We start from the raw sequence: 22,456 nt of genomic DNA on the forward strand, positions 1-22,456 counted from the left end.
CATAAAATTACTGTATTTTATTCTGCTGAATGTGTGGCTTAGGAGTCAGTATTAATATAAGGGCCTGATACCACAGTTGCAAGAGCATACAGTGGTCGAGAGCCATCCAGATAATGAGATGCCAGACCTGCGTCTAGACCGACCCTTTCCCGCCCTCCAAAAATACATGGATAGCCTGGACCTGGAGGCCATGGATGACCGTGAGCACAGCCATGTTCCCTATGTGGTGATCCTGTACAAGGGTCTTCAGCGCTGGACCCAAGAGCATGGCAAACCACCTGCCACATATAAGGAACGAAAGGCATTTGCTGAGCTCATCAAAGAAGGTTAGAGTTATAACTTTTTTTATGTAACTAGTGCCAGATGATATTATTCAGTTTAGGAATGAAAGGAGTAACCCTTAAACTGAGAATGATGGCATGAGCTTCACTGAGGGAGACTGCAATTGATGTCTCTGGCCTTACCCCCTCCTACTACCCACCTCTCAACCCCCAACCTAAATTTATCCAACATACTGACCCCACCTTCCTTCCTCCATCCATCCCCCACCCCTAGCCATCCGCCACTCCCGCCACTGCCACTATACCCCACCCCACCCCATCCCACCCCATGCCCTCGGTGCCTCAAAATAACAGAATTAAAAACACTGGAGCTGCTAAACGATGGTATATATCAACCTAAAAATTGATAAACATGTACCTCTTTACATCAAGTAGGCCTGAGAAAAAGGACTTTTGAGATACATGTTTTTTTGCACACCAGGTGCAGATTATACAGTAGTTTCCCCCCCTAACAGTTTATAGGTTAAGAACCAACTGTTAACCCCATTGGTTCTGTGATTAGAATTTTGTATCTCTCTCAGTACATTCATGTTTTGCATATTTATATGCTTGTAGTGACTGAGTGTCTAACATTGTTGGATATAGAGCTGCTGGTCTGATTGTGCCAGGGTTCAGATTCTGGTGTAGGCAGTTTAACTACTTGATTCGGGTACCTGTCCATCCTTCGTTGGTTGGTAGGTAAAATGAGTACAAGTGTACGTAGGGTAATACATAGGTTACCTGGATGATGCAGTAACACTGGTACTGTATCCCAAGATAGTGGGTAAATATCTCACCATAGACTCAAAGGCATAAATTACAGAGGTAAGCATTGTAGCAAAGTGCCTCATGGCATCTGTTCCACCTTTATCCTTACTTTTGTTAATGCCAGGTGATTTTTTGTTTTCTTGTAGGTTAAGTGGGGGTTTCCATCATTCAGACACTTGAATATAGTGCTTCCTACTTCATCCTTCATGTCTATCATTCTTTTTCTGTGTCTGTCCATCTGTCTCCCTGTTTCTCCCATCCTTCCTGTCACTATTTATTACTCTTCATTCCACTTCAGGTGGCATTGCACTGAGTGACAAGCCAAATGGTTTCCTATACCTCAGGAATCCATTGGCAGTGCTGGGTGATAACCATAAGGCTGAAGAACAGGGATATGTGGAATCTACTATGGTACCCCAGTGAACCCTTCTGGCATGCTTTTCTCCTGCCTCGACTGCCCCCCAGGACGCAAAAAAAGGCCTATTTTTTTACTTTCTCAAAGGTTAAAAGTTTTATGCCCGATTTATAGAGCTTGAATTTACACACCTAAAAAGGCCAAACCTCATCCTCCTAGACCCAATAGTTACCGAGCTATGGCCCGTCTAAGTTGATAATAGTTACCCATCGTGGCCTGGACGAGAAAGAAGATATGCCGCTCGCACCCTTTTTCTTCCCAAAAATACGTACAAAAATCACCAGAATCAATATTTTTTTGGTGTGTATAGATGTTATTAACCATTGTAAAGTGCTAAGAAAAAAAATAAAATGGCCATGAGCACTGCAAAAAAGTATGATAAATAGTAAAAGTTGCCCTTCCCTCCTCTCCACTCTTCATATCTTCCATCCCCTCCCTCCCCTTCCCTCCCTCCCCCTTCTCCTCCCCTTCCCTCGTCTCCCCTCCCCTTCCCTCCCCTCTTTCCCCTTCCCTTCCCTTCCCTCCCCTCGTTCTCCTCCCCTTCCCTTCCCTCCCCTCATTCTCCTCCCCTCCTCTCCGAGCTTTCAAATCTAGCTCAGGAAAATAAAATTTCTTTTTTGAGTGGGTTTCGAATAAAGTAAATATTTATGTATTTATGTATGTCTGAAATAAAGACACAAATATAAATAAATATCATTATAGTAGTCCCACCAATATCCGATGTAATAGAGCCAACGGCATGTCCGGATAGTGATCCTGTCCGGATATTGGGCCCCAGCCTTCTAGACTTGTACTTACGGATCCTAACTCAGAAAAACACCTCTCTCTACCACCTCAAGCAGTCTGGCGTTCACAGTTCACTTCGTCCCAGATGTTTTCTGCCGATGCATACATGCTGATGTAACACGCATCCTGATTTTATTAATTCTTACACAAATCATAGCAAATCACAGGATGGATTTAGGGTAGAAAATAATAATAAAAAAAAAAAAAAAAGCCAGGTGTGCGAGACGAGTCTTTTTACATATGTAAGAAAAAGAAATTGATTTTAGAACTTTGAAGAAATGGTCCCAAGGCCGACCACGGGAGCACGCAAATATCTGAACCCACAACCATTGAGGGGGCTAAACATACGTTTTACTGTAAGCAGTAAAAGCACCATACCAAATCAGTTCATTCTGATAGTCTGTTATATTTTTCAGATTATTTCTGGGTTGGTAAATACAGTAAACTTTTCTTATTAAAAATACAGTAAACGTTTCTTATTTTTAGCTGTTCAGGTGTGACAACTCTTGTTTATTTCGTTAACATAATGGCGGCAAGGACTGTTCTTCCCTAAGTGTTTAACTAAACCTGGCCTAACCGAGCTTATCTGTACCTAATAATTTTAATAATTTGGTTTGTGTTCAGTCCTGTACAATTTCTCTTGCTGTCTTTCTTGTGTGTATTGTAGTGTACACTCACGATCACTAATTTCTGCTCAGGGGTGCCCCCTTTGTACCCCCACATACCCAGGGAAGATGGAGGGGGGAGACAAAACGAGCTTCACCCACCTCTACCCCAGCTTCCAACCCTCCCCCATACCCCTACCCCTCCCAGCCCCCCACTCTTCATTCTTAACTGGCAATTACATCTCAAGCTAAACTTATACTTTACACTCATAGTCACATTACTAATACACAAATATAAAACACTAGGATATGTAAAAAGTATATAATATGTCTGTGAACATGCTGCAGCAAGAAATTAATGCATTATAACGTTGACAATAAAACAAAAACGTTAACAACGGCCATCCCAGGCCTCGTGCATTGGGTGTTTGCATGCATCCGTGTCTGTGCCTGCATGTTTGGGTGTGTTTATGTCTGTGTTTTTCAATGTGTATTTACCTTATTGTAATTACCTAATTGTGATATACAGGAAATGAGCTACTTTCGTGGGGTCCCGTCTCTGTTTCTCAGTAAGTCAAATTTAGCTTTAAACTCGTTTAAGTTTTTTGACTGGACGATCTCTTTGTCCAGGCTATTCCACAGGTCTATATATCTCTAAGGAAAACTATATTTCTTGATATCTTTCAGGCAGCTTGGCTTCTTCAGTTTCATTCCGTGTCCTCTTGTTAATCTCTTATCCCATACAAACAGATCTTCTCTGTCAATTTTATCTACTCCCATCATGGTCCTGAACACTGCAATCATGTCACCTCTCTTTCTCCTTTCCTCTAAGGAAGGCAAATCCAGCTTTTCCAGCCTCTCTCTGTACGACAGATCTGCCAGACTGTGGACCATTTTGGTTGCTGTTCTTTGTATTCTCTTAATCTTGTTTATATCTTTCTTTTTGTGTGGAGACCACACTACTGCTGCATATTCTAACCTGGGGCGTATCATGGCCACTATCAATTTTTTCATCATCTCCTCATCCATATAATGAAAAGCTACTCTTATGTTAGTCAAGAGTTTATATGTGTCTAACTGTCATGTTAATATTTTTTTCAGGTGACAAACTGTCCTGGACCAGTACTCCCAAATCTTTCTCTTCTCTTGCTTTTGTGATTGGTTCATTACCCATCAAATAATTCTGTTATGGCCTCTTGGTATTATTACCCATTTCCAGTATTTTACATTTCTTTGCATTGAATTTCATTTCCCACATCTGACTCCAATCATGTATCCTATCCAGATCCTCCTGCAGCATTTTACAATCCTCCTCAACCTCTACCTTCCTCAAGATCTTTGCATCATCAGCAAACAGACTGTTCACTCCATCTACCATATCGTTTACGTAAATCAGGAACATTACTGGCGTCAACACCGAGCCCTGTGGGACTTCACTTGTTACTTCCCTCCATCCAGACATCTTATCCTTTTTACTGTCCTCATTTGTCTGTCTCTTAAAAAGTCTTTCATCCATTCCAGGAGGTTCCCCTTCAGCCCTCCTGTATGCTCTAGTTTCCACATCAGTCTCTTATGGGGTACCTTGTCAAAGGCCTTCTCCAGATCTAAATACTGTACACATAATCCACCCAACCATCTCTCTCCTGTAGCACGTCAATTGCTCTTGAGTAAAAGCTCAGCAAGTTGGAAACACGTGACCTTCCATGTCTGAATCCAAACTAACTATCAGCCAGAATATTCATCTCTTCCAGATATTTTATCCATCTATCTTTCAGAATTCTCTTGCACAATTTTGCGACCATGCTTGTTAGGGATACTGGTCAATAATTCAGGGGTTCTTCCCTGTTTCCTCCCTCATAAATTGGTACCACATTTGCCCTCTTCCTTTCTTGAGGCACTTTCCCCTCTTCCAGAGAGCACACAATTTAACCGTGAATCTTATCCGCCAGTTGTTCTCTGCATTCCTTCAGTACCCATTTGGAGATTCCATCTGGTCCTGGGGCTTTCCTTACATCTTGAGTTTCCAGTAATTTATACAGTTCATGTACTTCCACTTTTATATCTTTTATCACTACATTTCTAGTCACTCCCTCCCCTTCCACAAACTCCTTTTCATTAGTGAAAACTGATTGGAAACATTTGTACATTACTGTATTTCTGCTTGCATTGCCGCATCTTTATAGACCTCTTTATAGACCTCGCCTTCTACTTTCAGTTTGGTGATTCCTTCCTTTTGTTTCAGTTTACCATTGACAAATCTATAAAACAGTTTGGGTTCATCCTTACATTTGTCTGTTATACCTTTTTCAAAATTCCTTTCTTCCTCTCTTCGTATTCTTGTGTATTCATTTCTAGTTCTTTTATATTCTTCCTTCATTCTGTTCTTATCTCTCTTTCATCAGTTGTTCCATGCCGTGTCTCTCTCTTTTTTTGCTATCAAACACTTTCTGTTAAACCACTCCTTTTTCCTGTTTTCTTTCCCCCTTACTCTTGGAACAAATTTTTCCACTCCCGAATTATAAAGGTCTAGAAAAATATCTCACATCCTCTGTATCTCTCTTGTTTCTCTGAATTTCTCCAATCTGCATTTTCGAATAATTTTCTTAATCCTGTAAAGTTTTCTTTCCCAAAGTTGTATCTTCCCTGCCTGTAAAGCTCGTCTCTTGGCTCCCCTTCCCTGCTGTCATCTGCAGCTCTGTGACCACATGATCACTTTTTCCAATAGGACACAGATATTTCAAAGATTCTGTTACATTGGGTTCTTTGGTAAACAGTAAATCCAGTCTTGTTGGTGTGTCCTCACCTCAGAACCATGTTTCATCTTCAACCCATTGCGTCATCACATTATTCGTTATTACATTCAATAATACAGTGCCCCACGAATCTTCGCAGGCTCCTGAGTCCCATTCCTCCCAGTTCACCTCTTTACAATTGAAGTCACCCATTAAAATTATATTGTTGCTTTTCTCAATCATTTCCTGTAAATAACTAGCCATGTCTGACAACATTTCCAGGTATTCATCATCACACCATGCTCTTGTCTTAGGGGGAGCATACACTACCGCCATATCTCTCTTGCTATTCTCTCCAGTTTCTAATTTCATATTTATCACAGCCTGCTTCTCCCATTTCCACGGTATCTACATTTATGTTGTTCTTCACTGCTATCATCACTCCTCCTCCCTTTTTTTCTTTTCCGTCTCTTCTTCACAGTTTGTATTTACCATCTGCCATATGAACCTCAATATCTTCTCTTAACTTGGTCTCTACAAAGCACATAATATCAAGTTCGTATACCCTCAAAAAATCGTTGATTTCTAGTCTTGCCGATATTAAACCATCAACATTTGTATATGCCACCTTCAAGTTACTTTTGATGTTTTTTATACCCTCTTTTCTCCTCTCCGTTGGTACCACTTCCTTAATTCTTATCCATGACTCTCCAATAAAACACTGTCTTCTCTTCCTCCATTCTCTGTTCGTGTTTTACCTTTGCTTCCTTTACTAACGCCCTTATTTTAACCCTTTCTTCCTTAATTGCATTTCTCCTTATCCAAACATTTTTTAACTCTTCCTCGTCAGATAATTTGCATGTTCTGTTGATAATTTCATATACTGTTGCCTGGGACTTAAACTTTACCTCCAATGTCCTTGCCCCTCCTTCCTCATACTTTCCTAACCTAAACACCTCTTCAGTCTCATAAGCTTCGTTGTTTTCCTCCATGACTACTGATTCTGTAACTTTACTCAGTTCTTCTCTTTCTCTTCCCGATCTTACTGTCATACGTTTTTCTTTAACTCCTGAAATTATTACACATTTTTTCTTATCTGCTACGTCCCTAATTAAAAATTCTCTACTTCTCAATACCCTAACCACTTCCCTCTCCACCTTTTCCTTGCTTTGTTGTTTCAAATTTACATTTCCTGGTTCCTGAATTTTCTTTCACCCCTTATGTTGCTCCTTGATTTCTTTAATGTGTTCGTCTTGCATTCTTGATTTGAATTCATACTCATCTAGTTTGCTTTTCATCCTGTCCCTTTCTTCTTCCAACCTCTTATTCTCCCTCTTAACCCTTTAACCGTGGGCATTGTTTTGACTCGACTGCCCCCCCCCCTCCCCCCGCGGGGGTTCCAGCCAAAATGTAAACAAACTTTAAACCTTTATAACTCTGCACAGAATAAATCTAGAGCGAAAAATAAGGTACCATTAGCAAGTACTAACCTTCGGCTTTGCAGTGATGTAGGTTTCATGATTTCGTTGACTATCACTGGATGGGCAGTGCCATTAGAAGTGAGCAATCTAAAATCACCATTTTTCGCTCACACACCATTACCAAATGCCAACCTCATTCAGATAATAATACTATAAACATATATGAACACTGCACATACGATAAACACCCACTCTGTGTTCACTGAGGCAGGTAAAAGGCACTGTAATTGCCCGCACTTCACTGCCACATCAGCGCTGTTGTCACTCACAAAGCTGGACAGATACTGATGTGTGTTTGGTCAGGGGTGGGGGGTCCGGGGGGTGGGAGGTGGGGGCCTGGGGGGTGGGAGGAGGGAGGTGGGGGGTCGGCTGGAGTGAAAGAACTTAATAGCTACTCTCCCTTGAAACAATTGGCACGCGAAAAAACGCGCGGTATTCAAAATATTCACAAACATTCCAGAATGACACCCACGGTTTGGTCCAGTTTTTGCAATATCATTCTGGAATGACACCCGCGGTTAAGGGGTTAAGCTGTTTTATTTCATTAGAGGCAGATTCATTGCTCACGTTTAATTCTGTAACTTCTCTTTCTTGTTCGTCACTGCGTGTACAAACTTTTTCCAGTTTCTTTCATAGAATTTTGATCTTGTTTTCCTGCTCTATGGTCCTTTCCTTTAACTCTCTAATTACTGCCCATACCTTTTTTATCTCCTGGACATTCTTCTCTGCTGTTTTCTCTACACCTGCTACTCTTGTTTGATTCAACTTAATACTTCCATTTCCCACATCCTCTTCGAAGAAGCCCTCAAACTCTCTCTCGGCGGCTGTAAACAAAGCACTGTCCTTTTCCGGCATGATTCAACCATATGGAGACTTTCTGTTTCCACTATGTCTTGTTCTTTTTATGACCGAACTTCAGTTTTCCTTAACTACTGTCCGACTGGACCACCACTCACGCACTCATTAACATAATCACAAATAGGCTGGTCTCCTTTTCGTCGCTGATTCAGCGATTATTTTCCCACAATCCAGGAGGAGCTCTGTCTCTGTCGGTGACCTGTGTGTATGTATGTGTGTGTGTTTGCTTGCAAAGCAGTTCATCCAACACAGGAGGCCAGAGGTGGCCGTTGTTAACCTTTTTGTCTTACTGTCAAGTCATAAAGCATTAATTTCTTGCTGCAACATGTTGATAGTTATATTCATTTAACACATCCTGATATTCTGTGTTTGTATTAGTAGTGGGACCAAGAGTGTTAAGCATGAAATCAGCTTGAGATGTAACTGGTAGTTAAGAATGACGGGTGGGGTGGGGGGTTGGTAGGGGTATGGGGGATGGTCAGGAGCTGGGGGTAGTGGCGGGTGGAGCTCATTTCGTCTCCCCCTTCCCTCTTCCCTGGGTATTCTGAGGTAGGAAGGGAGCATCCCTGGGCAGATATTAGTGAGCATGAGTGTACCTGTTCTGTATCTTACCTGTACAGTACTTTATCTAATACTGAATAATGTATACAGTAGGTACTTTATGAAATAAAGTCCCAAGTTTGGTACTTCTGTATTTCATTTGTTTGACCCCTCAGAAAATTTCTAAGAGTAACATTCGATTATCCAGAAAATTCCATATCCAGAATGGAAGAATCCCCATGCGTTCCGGTTAATTGAGCTTTTACTGTATTATGTAAATGTTAACGAATATTGTACGATCAATGCCACAATGATGACTAGTTCCTGTTAGTGACAACTAGGTTTAGGGATTATCCGATGACCAATAACTGTCAGTGAGATAAAATGATGCTTACTAAATGCATTTAATTTTATTCCATTCGGTACCTTACTTACAAAAATATATACTCGTATTTCAGCATTAGCACAAGAAAAATGTGGGTGATTGCAGAGCCTGACTGAGAACACTTGGGACGGGTGGTGAGTGAGTGCAGGATGGGAAAAGATTTAAGAAAGCTCATTGTCATCACAAAACATGCACTATATTCTTCTAGTAAATTACCAATATGCTGGGAATCGAACCAGGGACTCTCAGGTGAGAGCTAGGCAGCATACCACTACACCACGACCAGGTATAAGTTAACTCACGTTGTCACAGTCTTGTAACCAACGTCCCTCCGCCCCCACTGTGGGCATCAAGAGGATGAGTTAACCCCCTGGCACTCAGGCAAGTAGATGCTTTTAATCTGTCTGACTTGCTGTAAGTGCTTGGGATAAATTAAAAGCATCTACTTGCCCGAGTGCCAGGGGGTTAACTCATCCTCTTGATGCCCACAAGGGGGGCGGAGGGACGTTGGTTACAAGATTGTGACAACGTGAGTTAACTTTTACCTGGTCGTGGTGTAGTGGTATGCTGCCTGGCTCTCACCTGAGAGTCCCTGGTTCGATTCCCAGCATATTGGTAATTTACCAGATGATTTTTCCTGTGTACAGTACAGGTTTCTCTCTTCATGCACTATATTGATGTTTTTCTGCTAGCTGACTGGCTTCATAATTAATATCTTGTAACCTCATCTTTAGCACTCATGATAAATAGTAATGTTTCCTAAAGTACTCGTTGGCAATCAGTAGTACAAATCCTTTATATCCAAGTCCCTACGAAATAATATTCATACAATAATGTCACATTTTCCAGTAAGAATATCATCTCACGTGCTGTACATTAATATTATCATAAACTGAGATATAACTTATCTCTGGCTCACAAATGTTAAATATTATCCATTTAAATTATACCAGGCAATTTTATTTCACACTGAGTTACCAGGTCAACAGGCTCGTAGTTCACACGCTGATAGGGATGACTTCTGCTGTCGACTGCACATGCTCGTACTATCATAGTAATATTTAGGTTTTCAATCTTTCAGGCATGAGGGAAAAAAAAGGTGGAGAGACAGAAGAGAACTTTGAGGAGGCAGTAAAAGCAGTGAACACATCTCTGCTTCCAACAAATATTCCATCAGGGGTGCAATCTATCTTAAATGAGGCTTCCTCCATCACGCCAAGTCCAACCACCAAACCCTTCTGGATCATGGCTCGTGCCCTTCATGAGTTTGTCACCTCAGAGGGCCGAGGTGCTTTGCCCATCCGTGGTACCATTCCTGACATGACTGCTGACTCAGAGAAATATATCAAAGTACAAAATCTGTGAGTATTTATGTATTTAATGTTAGAAATTGTGATGATGATGGTACACAGTATATTTCCATATATAAGTGAGACATGTAATGCAGAGTATGTGAATATTTTGTGTCCACCTGATGAGACAGCTTGATGAAACAAACTTGTCCTTGTAGAATTATTTTGCTCCATTGACTTGCTATAAGTGATTAATATGAGTGGGAGAAATGCAACTGTTGTATAGAATGGGATATGGTGAGTCATATGAGGAGAAGTAGAGGCAGGTGTATAGAATGGAGCAAGGTTATGGAGTACTGATGGCCATGTTGCTGTGGCAGGTACCGGGAACAGGCGGCACAAGACGCTGACTGGGTATTGCGTCGGGTCCAGGAGCACAGTCAGCAGCTGGGGCCCAGGAAGGTCATGACAGCATTAGAAAGTAATGTTAAGACCTTCTGTAAGAACGCTCATGCCCTAAGAGTAGTCAAGGGCAAAGCTATTGCAGAGGAGTACAAGGGTAGCATCAACCTTAGTGAAATTGGTAAGAATTGGCTTTGTGTACTGTAAATGTCATCTGTTTCAGTATTGCAATCGTATACTGTCAGATGGGGCTATTTTGGACATTTAAAAAAAAATTTGCTACAGAGAACACATTGTAGTTAACATAGGATCCACATTTATTCCATGGATCTAGAATAATGTTTTGAGAATAAAATGGTGCAAAGAAGAATGTTCTATGATTTAAAAAAAAAAAAAAAAAAAAAAAAAGGCAAATTTTTTAACCAACACTTCGGAAAATCTTGGCTTCAGGGCTGTTTCGGACAGTACCTTAAAGTCTCATTTAATATGCCCTTCAACCAAATAATAACTATTTTTACAAACAGTAATGTTATAAAATATTTAAATCAAGTATAAATTTACTGAAAAAAAACTTAAGATGGAATTTTTTGGAAATTTTTATGAATCAAATTTTTTAATGAAAATAAAATATTTATAAAACCTACTGTTATTTATTTATTTATTTTTTTTTAAATTAACAAAGCAAGTTTAGTTATAGAATGCAGTTATAGTGACAGTTGCTTGGACCTCCTGTAGTCCATGTATCCATGAGACGCCCAGCCATGTAGACAATGTAATGGGTAAGCATTTGCCTGGCCACAGTACTGGCGAACATGATGGAGGTATTAGTCATGCCTATGTTCATAACCCTCTCTGCATACTTGATTCCCTACTAAAGAGCTGCATATTTTAGTTGGGATCATCCTGTAGGTTTGTCTCATGGTAATTTATGATGTTTGATGGAGGAATGCCAGACAAGGAGTCTTGTAGGTGGAAGAAGTAGTCTTGAATTTGCTCTTTGGTGATGGCGGCACATTTTCGACTGATTTTCTAACAGTGTCTTTTGGTAAGAATTTGGCAATTCCTCTTATAAAACCCAGCAACCCAGCCCTACCCTGGTAGGTTGTTGTCGAAAGGCACAACCATCCTGGCTGTTGTGTCCAGATGTACTTGAATGAAATTCATGAGGTCCATGGAGTCAAATGCCTGTCCATAGTCCCCAAGAGTTGCTACATTTTGGGCAATTGCTTCTTCCTCTTCCCTTGTTAGTGAGGTGGGATGTCGTGGTTGACAAATGTGCAACCCTTCAGTTGTGGCCTTCTTTCTGTCCAAGACTGTGCTGTGGGGCATATTAAACTTAGGCTTGGTTTACACATTCAAGAATTGGAACGCTTCACAACAGGCAAAAGGGTGGGATTCGTGGTGAAAATGCCACGATTGCTGATGGTTCGTGATCGTCCAAGATGGCTGTAAGAATTGCTAACAATGTTGCGACGATTATCACGACAGAGTTACAATCGCATTAAGAATGTCGTAATTGTATCACCAAGGATGCCTCCTGATTCACCAAGATTATCACATAAACAACAAGTCACCAGCATGATGCTAATACGATGTACTTACGTTTTTTGCCGAATGTCTTGCACGGTTCGTAGCACCGGTGTCCCGGTGATATACATAGAAATATAGAAATACACAATATACAATATTTACAAGCATATAAAAATACACTATCTATTAATTTCATTTAATATTAGTAATTCAATGTTTCATGTGCAGACATATACAAAATTTATTTTTGCCAGCGTAACTTATTGTTTTACGAAGTTAAATAACTCACAAAGTACCTGTCAGTGGTGGCGTGAGGCTAGCGTCTTTTTCTTCATACATTTGGTTTTTCATGGCCACATTCTTGTAGCTCTTGAGCCCCTTGTTGTAGAGGCATGAGTGATCCTTGAACCACTCCCCCAGCTCCATCTCCACTTCCTCATCGAGGAGAAGAGATGTAGCTTTCTTCTTCCTCTTCCTGGTTCTGCGTGGGAGCTCGGTGCTGTCATCCTCATCACTCTCCTGCTGGGTGAGTGGTCCGTGTTGATGACCTGACGCAGTTTCTTCGTTTTCATCATCCAGGTCTCATACAACACCTGCTGCTGGAGGAGGAATAGTTGGAGGGATCTCCAACACTTCATGATCATCACCAAGGGATAGAGTAGCACTGGTGGTGGGTTCCTCTTGTGATGAGCTTCTCTGCACCTTTGAAGGGTGAACCATACTGAAGGTGTCAGTGACAGTGTGAGAAGCACACAGCAGCTCTGACAGAGGCACAACTGGGAACGAGCCCCCCAGCCCCCCCCCCTTTTGTATGTGTGTGTGTTCAACTCTGGGCATTGGCTTCACAGCCTGCTATCAAGGCCCAACAGTCCTCCTACACACCATACACCTCTTCATGTCACCACTTCGGCGCTAACACCCACCGTCTATATTGAATACATGCTAGGGCTGTCTCATTCAGGACTGGTGTATTGGTCAGTGACAGTGTGAGAAGCACACAGCAGCTCTGACAGAGGCACAACTGGGAACGAGCCCCCCAGCCCCCCCCCCCTTTTGTATGTGTGTGTGTTCAACTCTGGGCATTGGCTTCACAGCCTGCTATCAAGGCCCAACAGTCCTCCTACACACCATACACCTCTTCATGTCACCACTTCGGCGCTAACACCCACCGTCTATATTGAATACATGCTAGGGCTGTCTCATTCAGGACTGGTGTATTGGTATTAGCGGGGGTATTTTTACGACATGTCGGCGGGTCTTCTGGTAGATCAGTAAAGCTTGATTTAATGAAATTCAAATCCTTAAACTGTTCCCTGCCCCAGCGGGGATTTGAACCTGGGTCCGTTGGAACGGCAGGCCACCTCTCTACCAATTGAGCCACGCCTCCCCTCCCACATCGGTACGCAGGACAGTTGGTCAAGAGGGTAACGTTGCCGATTCGCAATGTCTTCGTAAACCGTTTTTTAACACTACGGACATCGTTGTTCCTTCGTTGTGTTTTCTGAACCACCAAGAATCACACCGATACTTTTAAGTTGCTATTACGATACCACAATGGTGTCAATAAGATATTCTTGGTTGTTTCACGAATTCTGATACTTGTCAGTGTAGGCCACGAAAGTTTTTGGCAGCCAAAAACTTTCGGCATGCATTGGGACTTTCCCGCCACACACCAAGAACCCTGGGGATTATCTCACGAAGCGCTCTGAATACATTCGCAGTATATGCTGTTTCTACACAATGCCCACCATTTTGGCTTGTCGTGAAGCATCGTGGCTCCGATTCTTGAATGTGTAACCCAGCCTTAATGGCAGCTTTGCGAACAGTCATCCGTCCTTCCAGAGCAGATTGAACAGCTGCATTAACCCCTTAAACGCGGATCGTCGCTTTTGCGACGGTCAGCCCAAAGGACAGAACGGCGGATCGTCGCGTTTGCGATTTGAGTTAATTTTGAATAACTGCGGGCAAGCAGGCTCCAGCTGGTATTGTCTATCAGTACCGCCACCCTTGAGCTACGTTTAGCACACTTGACCTTTGTACTACTGACCTCGGTTGTTGCCAAGTTTAATTTTTTTTACCCACCCACGCACCGATGCGCGGCCCTCCCTCGTCGTGCGATATGGCAGCGCGCGGACGGCTCATACGTGTCAATCTGCGCCGTCATCTCGCAAGCACTTTCTGCTATTGGGAAACGCTTGTTTCCCCAGTTGTCACACTATGATTTTTTCGCGCGGTTTGCCCCTGTTTAGCGTCAGTCCACGCGAATCTTCCACGGTTACACCATGTCAAATTCAAGCTCTTCCGAGTCTGTGCCTTCCAGCCCTCCGAAAAAGGGTTTTGTGACCTCAACCCCGTTCAAAACCTTACCAGGAACTGCTAAGGGACTGAGTGGCTCTGCAATAGCCAGTGAACTATTGAAAGCGTCCATGGATTATGGGAGTGACGTCGGTGTTTGATCAAGCCTGGCAGAGTCTGACACGCAATCGAGTGCTGAGTCTGTGCCAGAAGTGACTGTTTCTGTGCCAAGCACCTCAACAGGCAAGGCTCCTGTGAAAAGGGGCTTAGAATATGGAAAGGGGGCCAAGAGGAAAAGGATTGGTGACCCCGGTTCACAGCCATTGTCCCCTACGCCACGTCACGCCACCGCCAGCCCGCCACGCACTCCCAGCCCCATTCTCTCGTCCTCCTCTTCAGCTGCCCTGTCTCCTGAGTCTTCAGAGTCGCCTTCACCACCTCGGAAGGGAAGTAGACCTTCGACTTTACGTAGTAGAGGTTTCCGTAGGCCCAGTGTTCGTGGTAGTAGAGCTAGAACTTTGTCCCCTAGTGTAAGGCTAGCTCGTAAGGAAACTCGCACTAGGCAACTTGCCAGTCACGCCACCGCGAGTGACCTTGAACCCTCAGATAATCTCCCCACCACCACCACCACTACACCAACACGACCTAGGACAGCCTCTGCCTCACGCACTGTCTCACCGCCTGCCTCACCCACTCCCACACGACCTGCCTCACCCCCTGCCGCCCCCAGCACCTCCCAGCCTAGGCAGGGCACTCTTGATGCCTTCGTGTGGTCAGAGGGCTCAGATTTTGTGCCGGAAGATCTGCCCTTTGATGACAGTGGGTGTGGAGTTCAGGCTGACTTCCCTGTCCAAGAGGATGGTGAATGCTTGGACTACCTGTTGGCCTTCCTTGACAACGAGGTAATGGAGCAGATTTGTACTAAGACGAACAGGTACGAGGGGCAATCTGCTGCAGTTCGTGAAGGAGAAGGTGAGGCAGCAACGCCATCCACGTCGCGGATGGCAGCATGGGTGCCTCTAACGATCAGGGAACTCTTTGTATTTATTGGGTTGATGTTATTGATGCCCCACAATTGGAAACATAAGCTGGAGAAATACTGGAGTTCAGACGATCTTTGCCCAACACCAGTCTTCAATAAATACATGAGCCGCGATCGTTTTAGGCAGCTCATGACTTACCTTCACTTCGCGAACAATGATGAGCCTTCCCGAACTGACCCATTATGGAAAGTGAGGGGAATCCTGAACTTGATCAAGGATAAGTTTACGAGGTTCCTGCGCCCTTTCAAGAAAGTGGTGATTGACGAGTCCTTGGTTTTGTTCAGGGGCCGTCTTCGGTTTGTGCAGTATATTCCAAGCCAACGGCACCGCTTTGGAATCAAGTTTTTCGTGCTGTGTGACTGCAAGACGGGGTTCATCTTAGACTTCGTGATTTACACCGCCAGCAATGTCGATTTGTACAAGACTGACCCCCTTGGATTCTCTGGTTCTGTGGTGAAAGTGCTTTTGGAAAAGTACTTTGGCGAGAAGCATGTCCTGTATACGGACAATTACTATACAACTCCTAAACTCGCCAAGTACCTTTCTGAACACGGCGTCGGATCCTGTGGCACTGTCAGGAGCAATAGGGCACACTACCCTGCCTTCCCCGAGGCTGAAAAATCAAAGCGGGGAGACGTGCACCGGAAGAAAACTGACAAGATGCTTGCGATCAGGTGGCATGATAGGAGAGTCGTGAATGTGCTCACCACAGTACACAAGGGGGAAATGCTGGCCACAGGGAAGGTCGACAGAAGGGCTGGCGAGCCTGTATTGAAGCCTGATGCTGTCATTGACTACAATGTCAATATGCGGCTGGTGGACAAGTCTGACATGATGATCGGAGAGATAGACTGCCTGAGGAAGAATCGTCGTTGGTACAGGAAGGTGTTCTTGCACTTGATTGATATGTGCATGCTGAACGCCTTCATCCTGTATAAAATCAAGAACAGGAAGCCAGCAAACTACTCTCTCCGAAGATTTTCTAAGACTTGTGTCTACCAGCTGCTTCAGCGTTATGGCCAGGTACTTGCAACAGGTCCCAAACGCCACCCTCAGACACCTCCAGACCGCCTACGGTGTCAGGCCTACCTTCAGCGACACCGCCTTGAGCCACTGCCTGCCACTGCCAAGAGGGGAAAAGCACTGAGGAGGTGTCATGTGTGCAACCACACTACCAGGCAGGACAGAACCTTTAGGCGCACCTCCTTGCAGTGCAAAGAGTGCTTACCTGTGTTTCTTTGACTACCACAGCCTGACTAGATATTGAAAATAAGGGTAAGATTCTTGGAAATAATACTGAGAGTGACAGTGATACTAGTGTTTAGTTTTCTTTTACGTACTGACAGTGACAGTCTGATGAGTGTAAATTAGTGTATGTACTTGTAAAAGCACTGACAGTGACTGTTTTTTGGTGTAAATAATTGTACATAGTAATAATATATGTATTGCGAGTGACAGTCACTCCAGTGTAAGAAGTTGAAAGCATATGTTCCTATTCTATGTTCTGACAGTGACAGTTTGTTGTGTAGAAAATATTATTTTTATAACAATGGACAGTGACACTGATGAATAAGGCAAAAAACGGACAGCTAGAGTGAAAGTGAGCGATAGAAATGAAGTGCGAGTGGCCGACCGGAGCGAGAATAAAGTGGCTGCTGTAAGGCTGAATAAACTCGCGCCGCGGTGGTCTTCCTCAGTCCCGATCCACAATACTGGCAGTGACAGTGATTTTTATGGCCGTAATAGTGACAGGCGAACGTTTGCGAAGTACTATGATGGAAAATAATGTAGTATACGTGTTTTTAGCCGTGAAAAGGCAAATGTGTCAATAGTGACGGGAAGATCGCCGCCTCGCTGCATGTCGGCCGTGCGCTCCGTTCATTTTAGCCTTATTTTCAGTGCTTATTGTACAAATACGGATTCCAAACAACCTGTACGTTGTTGTATAAAGTGTACTGTGACAGATTGAGGCTGTGGTAGAAAGAAAACCGGGTTTCTGGAGGTGTGAAAGTGAAGACTTTGTTACCCAACTTTGCAAGTCTTCACAAGTCTTTTGGTAGTCCACGAAGGCTCAACATGTGTCTCAGGAGAAAGCTGAATGTAAGTACTATAAGCCATAAAAATTTTAATGCTCTAGGGTTAATCTCTGATTTTTGGCAAATATTTTCCCACAGGTACTCAGTCCCCGCTACAACCCCGCCACAGCGGGGGGATCGGCCGTACACAGCCGCGTTTTAGGGTTCTCTTGAGAGTAGTGCTTAAACTTTGTGGCCCTTTCCATGGCTTTCTTGTAATTTCTTACCATCAGTGGACATAAATGAGAAAAAAAAGGCCCTTGTAAGTTTCAAAGAGATGCAAGGTTGAATTAACGGGAAATGCTTCAGTAATTGTGCCACTGTCTGGCATAACCCGGGACTTTTATGTATTCTTTTTCGGAGGGTAATTATTGATCAAATTTAATAAAATTTTGGGTACACAAACCTTATTAGTCTATAAACTTCCAGAAAAAATTTGGTTGTTGTCAGTTGTGTTTAAGTCTGGTATCAGCACCTTAATATTTTCCCACCAGCTCTGCTGGAAAAACAAGCTATAAGAACAAAGTGACAATAACAAAAGGAAAAGGGACAAAAACAAAGAGTAGAAAAAGTAACAACTCCACAGAATTAAAGTACAAAGCATACAGCATCTCTGAAAAAAACTGAACATGTAAGTTAAGAGTGAATATTTTTTATAAATTAAAGAAAAAAACATAGGAGACCGGTGGTCAGGTGTCCGAAATAGCACCGTATGACAGTATCTAATTTGTTTTTGTCTTTTACAGTCCCATGGATTCAGGGCTGTATTCCAGTATGGTTAGGGAGCTTACCAACACCTGTTCCTTACCAATTTATTTCTGATTCTGCTGTGTTACTATATTCTTGTGTGTGATTCTTGCAATCTATGTTGATATTGAAAAGACATAAGATGAAAACCAGGGGATATTAATCTGTAGTTTGGAAAATAAATTGTTAAGGAAGAGTGTTATGGAGCCTTCTTGCCCGATGAGAATATAGGCACCACGGTAGGGAAGATAATGAATGATGGTAATAATAATTGTGGTGTTTATACTGTCTTTAGATGCTCATACACTTCTTGTATATTGCAGTGTAATTTTTTTTTTTTTTTTTTTATCAGGGCAGTATTTAGAAAAGGAAGTTATTTTAAAGGAAATGGACATGTCACTCGTGGGTAAGTGTTTTGCTCTGTTTTTTAGCAGTCAGTTGAGTTCATGTACAAAAGAGGCTGGGGGCACAACAGCAACAAATAAAAGTATCCTTCAGCAATCAGTAAAAATTTTTATGGAATACTCGTATCGTTTGTATTGTTTATAAAGGCTTCACCATGCTTGCATGCGTTTGCTTTGGTTAACTAATGGCAGCTCTCCATGCTACTCGATGTCTGGTAGCCTCCCTATCCAGTTCCTTATCCCTGAGGTCACACTCTTTGACCTTGTTCCAGGTTATTTACAGCCTGCCTCCCTCAACCCCTCTCAACCCTACCCCAGATGTTCACGCTTCTCACCTTCCACACCCAATTGTCTTTCTCCATCCTCTCAACATGCCCAAACCATCTCTATCTACCCCTCCCCATCGCAACACCAATACATTCCAGTCCCATCCTTTCTGTCAGGTCTGCAGTCATAATCATACCCCCCCAGGCATCACATTCAAGGACACACTACACATCCATCCAATCATGGTCATTACTGTACATGTGAGCCTATGAATATCCCCCTCCTTTACTGCCCAGGTTTCTGTTATACAGCATTACACTCCAAATGTACTTGTTTTATTTTTTACTTTTAACCCTCTCACATACCGATGATGGGCTGTCCCGTCATTCGTTTGTCAACCTCTGATGTCAGTATGATGACTTTGCCTGTCATCCGATGTAGTCTCTAAAGAAATACTTAGGGAGTTGCCATTTTTGTTGAATGACAGGCAAAAATGGGCAGAGCTAAGCCTGCCACAGTTGGTACATGCATGCTCACTTTTTTGCTCTTGTCAGTGTTTTGTGAGGCTCCTCACAGGTTGGATGTACCCTTTGTGACCTCCCACTGAACACTTATGCTCCTTTTTCTCTTGTATTTATAGGGCGTTATTATTGAAGAAAATACAACAAATAATGCATCTTTGGAAAGGAAATTTATTCTGCTCTGTACTGAAGCAAAAAATATTATTATTTCTTGAATAGGTTTTTTGGGGGCAAATATGTTTTTAAAGGTAAGTGTAAAACTTTAGCATGTCAGATAACTTCTACTCAATTTTTTTGCATTTTATTTTATATATACCTCTGTTGTCTTTCTGAACAATGTATGACAGAGCAAAACTCTTCATATTCAAAACGAGACCAAATTGGCCTTTCTGCAATGAGTAGTAACTTTCCTACGAGCATTAGAAGTAAAATATCTCTACATGACTTCTGAAAGCTCTTGAGCGAGACTTGTGTGCCACAGCCAGAATTTACGCACACCCCTTTACGTGAAAGGGTTCACATAAGCAGCAATGATCTTTGCTGATACATTGTGAGATGTCAACACGTGGGACTAAAGGAAAAAAGAATATCACTCATGTACAGTATTCCCTGTGGTAGGCAGGGGCACCCATGATCTTCTCACTCATGAAATGCTACCATCAGGTGACTACAGTAAGCAACAAGCCACATGGTTTCCTATAACCCAGGAAACCATGTACAGTACACCCCCAGATATCCAATATCCAGATAACTGGGATTATCCAGCAGCCGGGAAAGTTCATAGACTGGCAAAATATAGTAAAAATATATTACTGACTGCCACTTTGAATATCCACCACTTCATGGGATAGTCACATTGTCATGTTAGACTGGATGAAGTCAGGCAAAGTGAGGTGAAGGCATTAGTCCCCTTCTCAGACCTCCACTCCCCCCCTTCTTTCCCTCCTAATTCGGTCACCATCCACGCCACCACAACCAGTATTAGACAAGCTCTCTTGCTGTTGTGTTGTGATAGACAATGATTTATATACTCCTTGATGTCTAAAGTGCAAGCTAAATGTAGGTGTGTTGTGCTCACCATGAATCAGAAGCAGGACATACACAATCAACTTGAAAAAGGTGAACATTATAAGACACTGATATCAGAATATAATGTAGGAAATGCCACGATTTATAATATAACCTTCCAGGAACCCCAGCTCTAGGAATTTTTATGTGAAAAGTGAGATGAGTAAATCCACTGAAAAATAGCATGCCCTTCGTGAGGCTAAATTGTTTGGTACCAGTATGGTTTTCTACCTAATGAGCTGACTGATAAGTACACACTTGCAGTGCCTTACTGTACCTTGGGAAGCCCATTCTTTTAATTATTATCCAATATTTTACTATTAAAACATCCAAAAAAATTAAAAAACAAATTTTGAATATTAATTGGTAAACTGATGGTATACATTAGAAAAGATGTTGTACTGTGCAATAGAATTATTACATCACTTGTCAGCTGTGTTGATTTGGTGTTGATTGCAGAGAATGAAAGGGAGGCGGAGGAAAGGTTTAGGAAGTGGAGAGATGGTATGGGGCAAAAGGGTTTAAGGGTAAATGCAGATAAAACAAAAGTGATGATATCTAGGGTTGGTGGCGGTACTGTCAAAGACGAGGGAGAGTGGCCATGTGCAGTTTGCCAAAAGGGCATGGGAAGTAATTCCATCTTGTGCGGTGTGTGTGATAAATGGGTGCATAAGAGATGTAGTGGTATCAGAGGTAGACTGCGAGATAATGCTGATTTTATGTGTATGACGTGCCGGGGTGAGCAGGTGGAGATCATCAGACATGAAAGGATTGAACTTGCTGGTGAATCTCTTGAGTGTGTGGAAGAGTTTTGTTACTTGGGAGTTATGTTGTGTGCTGGAGGTGGGGCTGGAGCTAGCTCTGTGGCTAGGGTGAAAAGTGGTTGGAAGAAGTTCAGGGAGCTCTTGCCTCTCCTGACATTGAGAGGGCTCTCCCTATGTGCTAAGGGGTCTTTGTATGCAGCATGTGTTAGGAGTGTAATGCTGTATGGCAGTGAGACCTGGGCAGTGAGGGAGGAAGACATTCGCCAGCTCAGACATACAGAACTGACAATGATTAGGTGGATGTGCAGTGCGTCCCTGCGTCCAAGGCCTGGAGGGGCTGGGTTTACAATGGAATAGTTGAGAGGTAGGATGGGACTGGAGTGTATTGGTGTTGTGATGAGGAGAGGTAGATTGAGGCGGTTTGGACATGTGGAGAGGATGGGGGATGATAATTGGGTGAGGAAGGTGAGAAGTGTTAATATTGGGGGTGGGGTTATGAGGGGTAGACCGAGAAAGACGTGGGACGAGGTCATTAAGTGTGACCTTAGGGTTAAGGGACTGAACAGGGAGGCTGCAATGGATTGTGCAGCGTGGAGAGCCGCCATTAGGTGACCAAGGCCGACACATGCAAGCATGGTGGAGCCTTTAAAAACGAAACAAAACGAAACGTATACAACCACAACCTGCCCATCTATTTCTTCCCCACCTATCGTCACTCCATCCCTCACTTGCAAATTCAGCTGTTTTGCAGAAAATAAAACAGATATTTAGGAATTGTAAGCATAGTAATTTTGTCCAACAAAGCAAACATGCATTCCTGTCATCTAGATTTTCTCCTCTTTGCCAGCACAGATACATTTTCAGATGATTTAGTGTATCATGTACAGTTGACCTTTGATGCTGTGGACTAACAGGGGGGAAGACCGATCCTTTAATGCAACAAGTCCGTTCCTGTAAAATATACACTGTACGTCTATCTACCCATCTATTGCCAGACACCTTAATCCCGTATGGGGTGGCCACAAACAGATCACCTCCATGCTGCCCTGTCCCCCACCATTTCACTGCCCTGGTCCCAGCTCACACCCCCGTTTCTCATATACCTCTCCACTCTATCCCTCCACCTCATCCTTGGCCTCTCCCTCCCTCTCCCCCCCT

The 22,456-nt window shown here is 43.0% G+C and overlaps 1 protein-coding gene across 1 annotated transcript in view; it reads left to right on the forward strand.

Moving 5' to 3' along the window:
* The window catches only part of APP-BP1 (Nedd8-activating enzyme E1 regulatory subunit APP-BP1), a 93,870-nt gene that overhangs the window by 34,201 nt on the left and 37,213 nt on the right, over positions 1 to 22,456 (forward strand). Inside the window, exons 5-7 of the mRNA XM_080277988.1 lie at positions 77 to 326; positions 9,972 to 10,251; positions 10,563 to 10,765. Coding sequence (XP_080134114.1) covers positions 77 to 326; positions 9,972 to 10,251; positions 10,563 to 10,765 — 733 coding nt within the window. The remainder of the gene's footprint in view (positions 1 to 76; positions 327 to 9,971; positions 10,252 to 10,562; positions 10,766 to 22,456) is intronic.

Source organism: Coenobita brevimanus, chromosome 71 (assembly GCF_032717465.1).
Source record: "Coenobita brevimanus isolate Jiangsu-jjx chromosome 71, ASM3271746v2, whole genome shotgun sequence".
Taxonomy (NCBI): domain Eukaryota; kingdom Metazoa; phylum Arthropoda; class Malacostraca; order Decapoda; family Coenobitidae; genus Coenobita; species Coenobita brevimanus.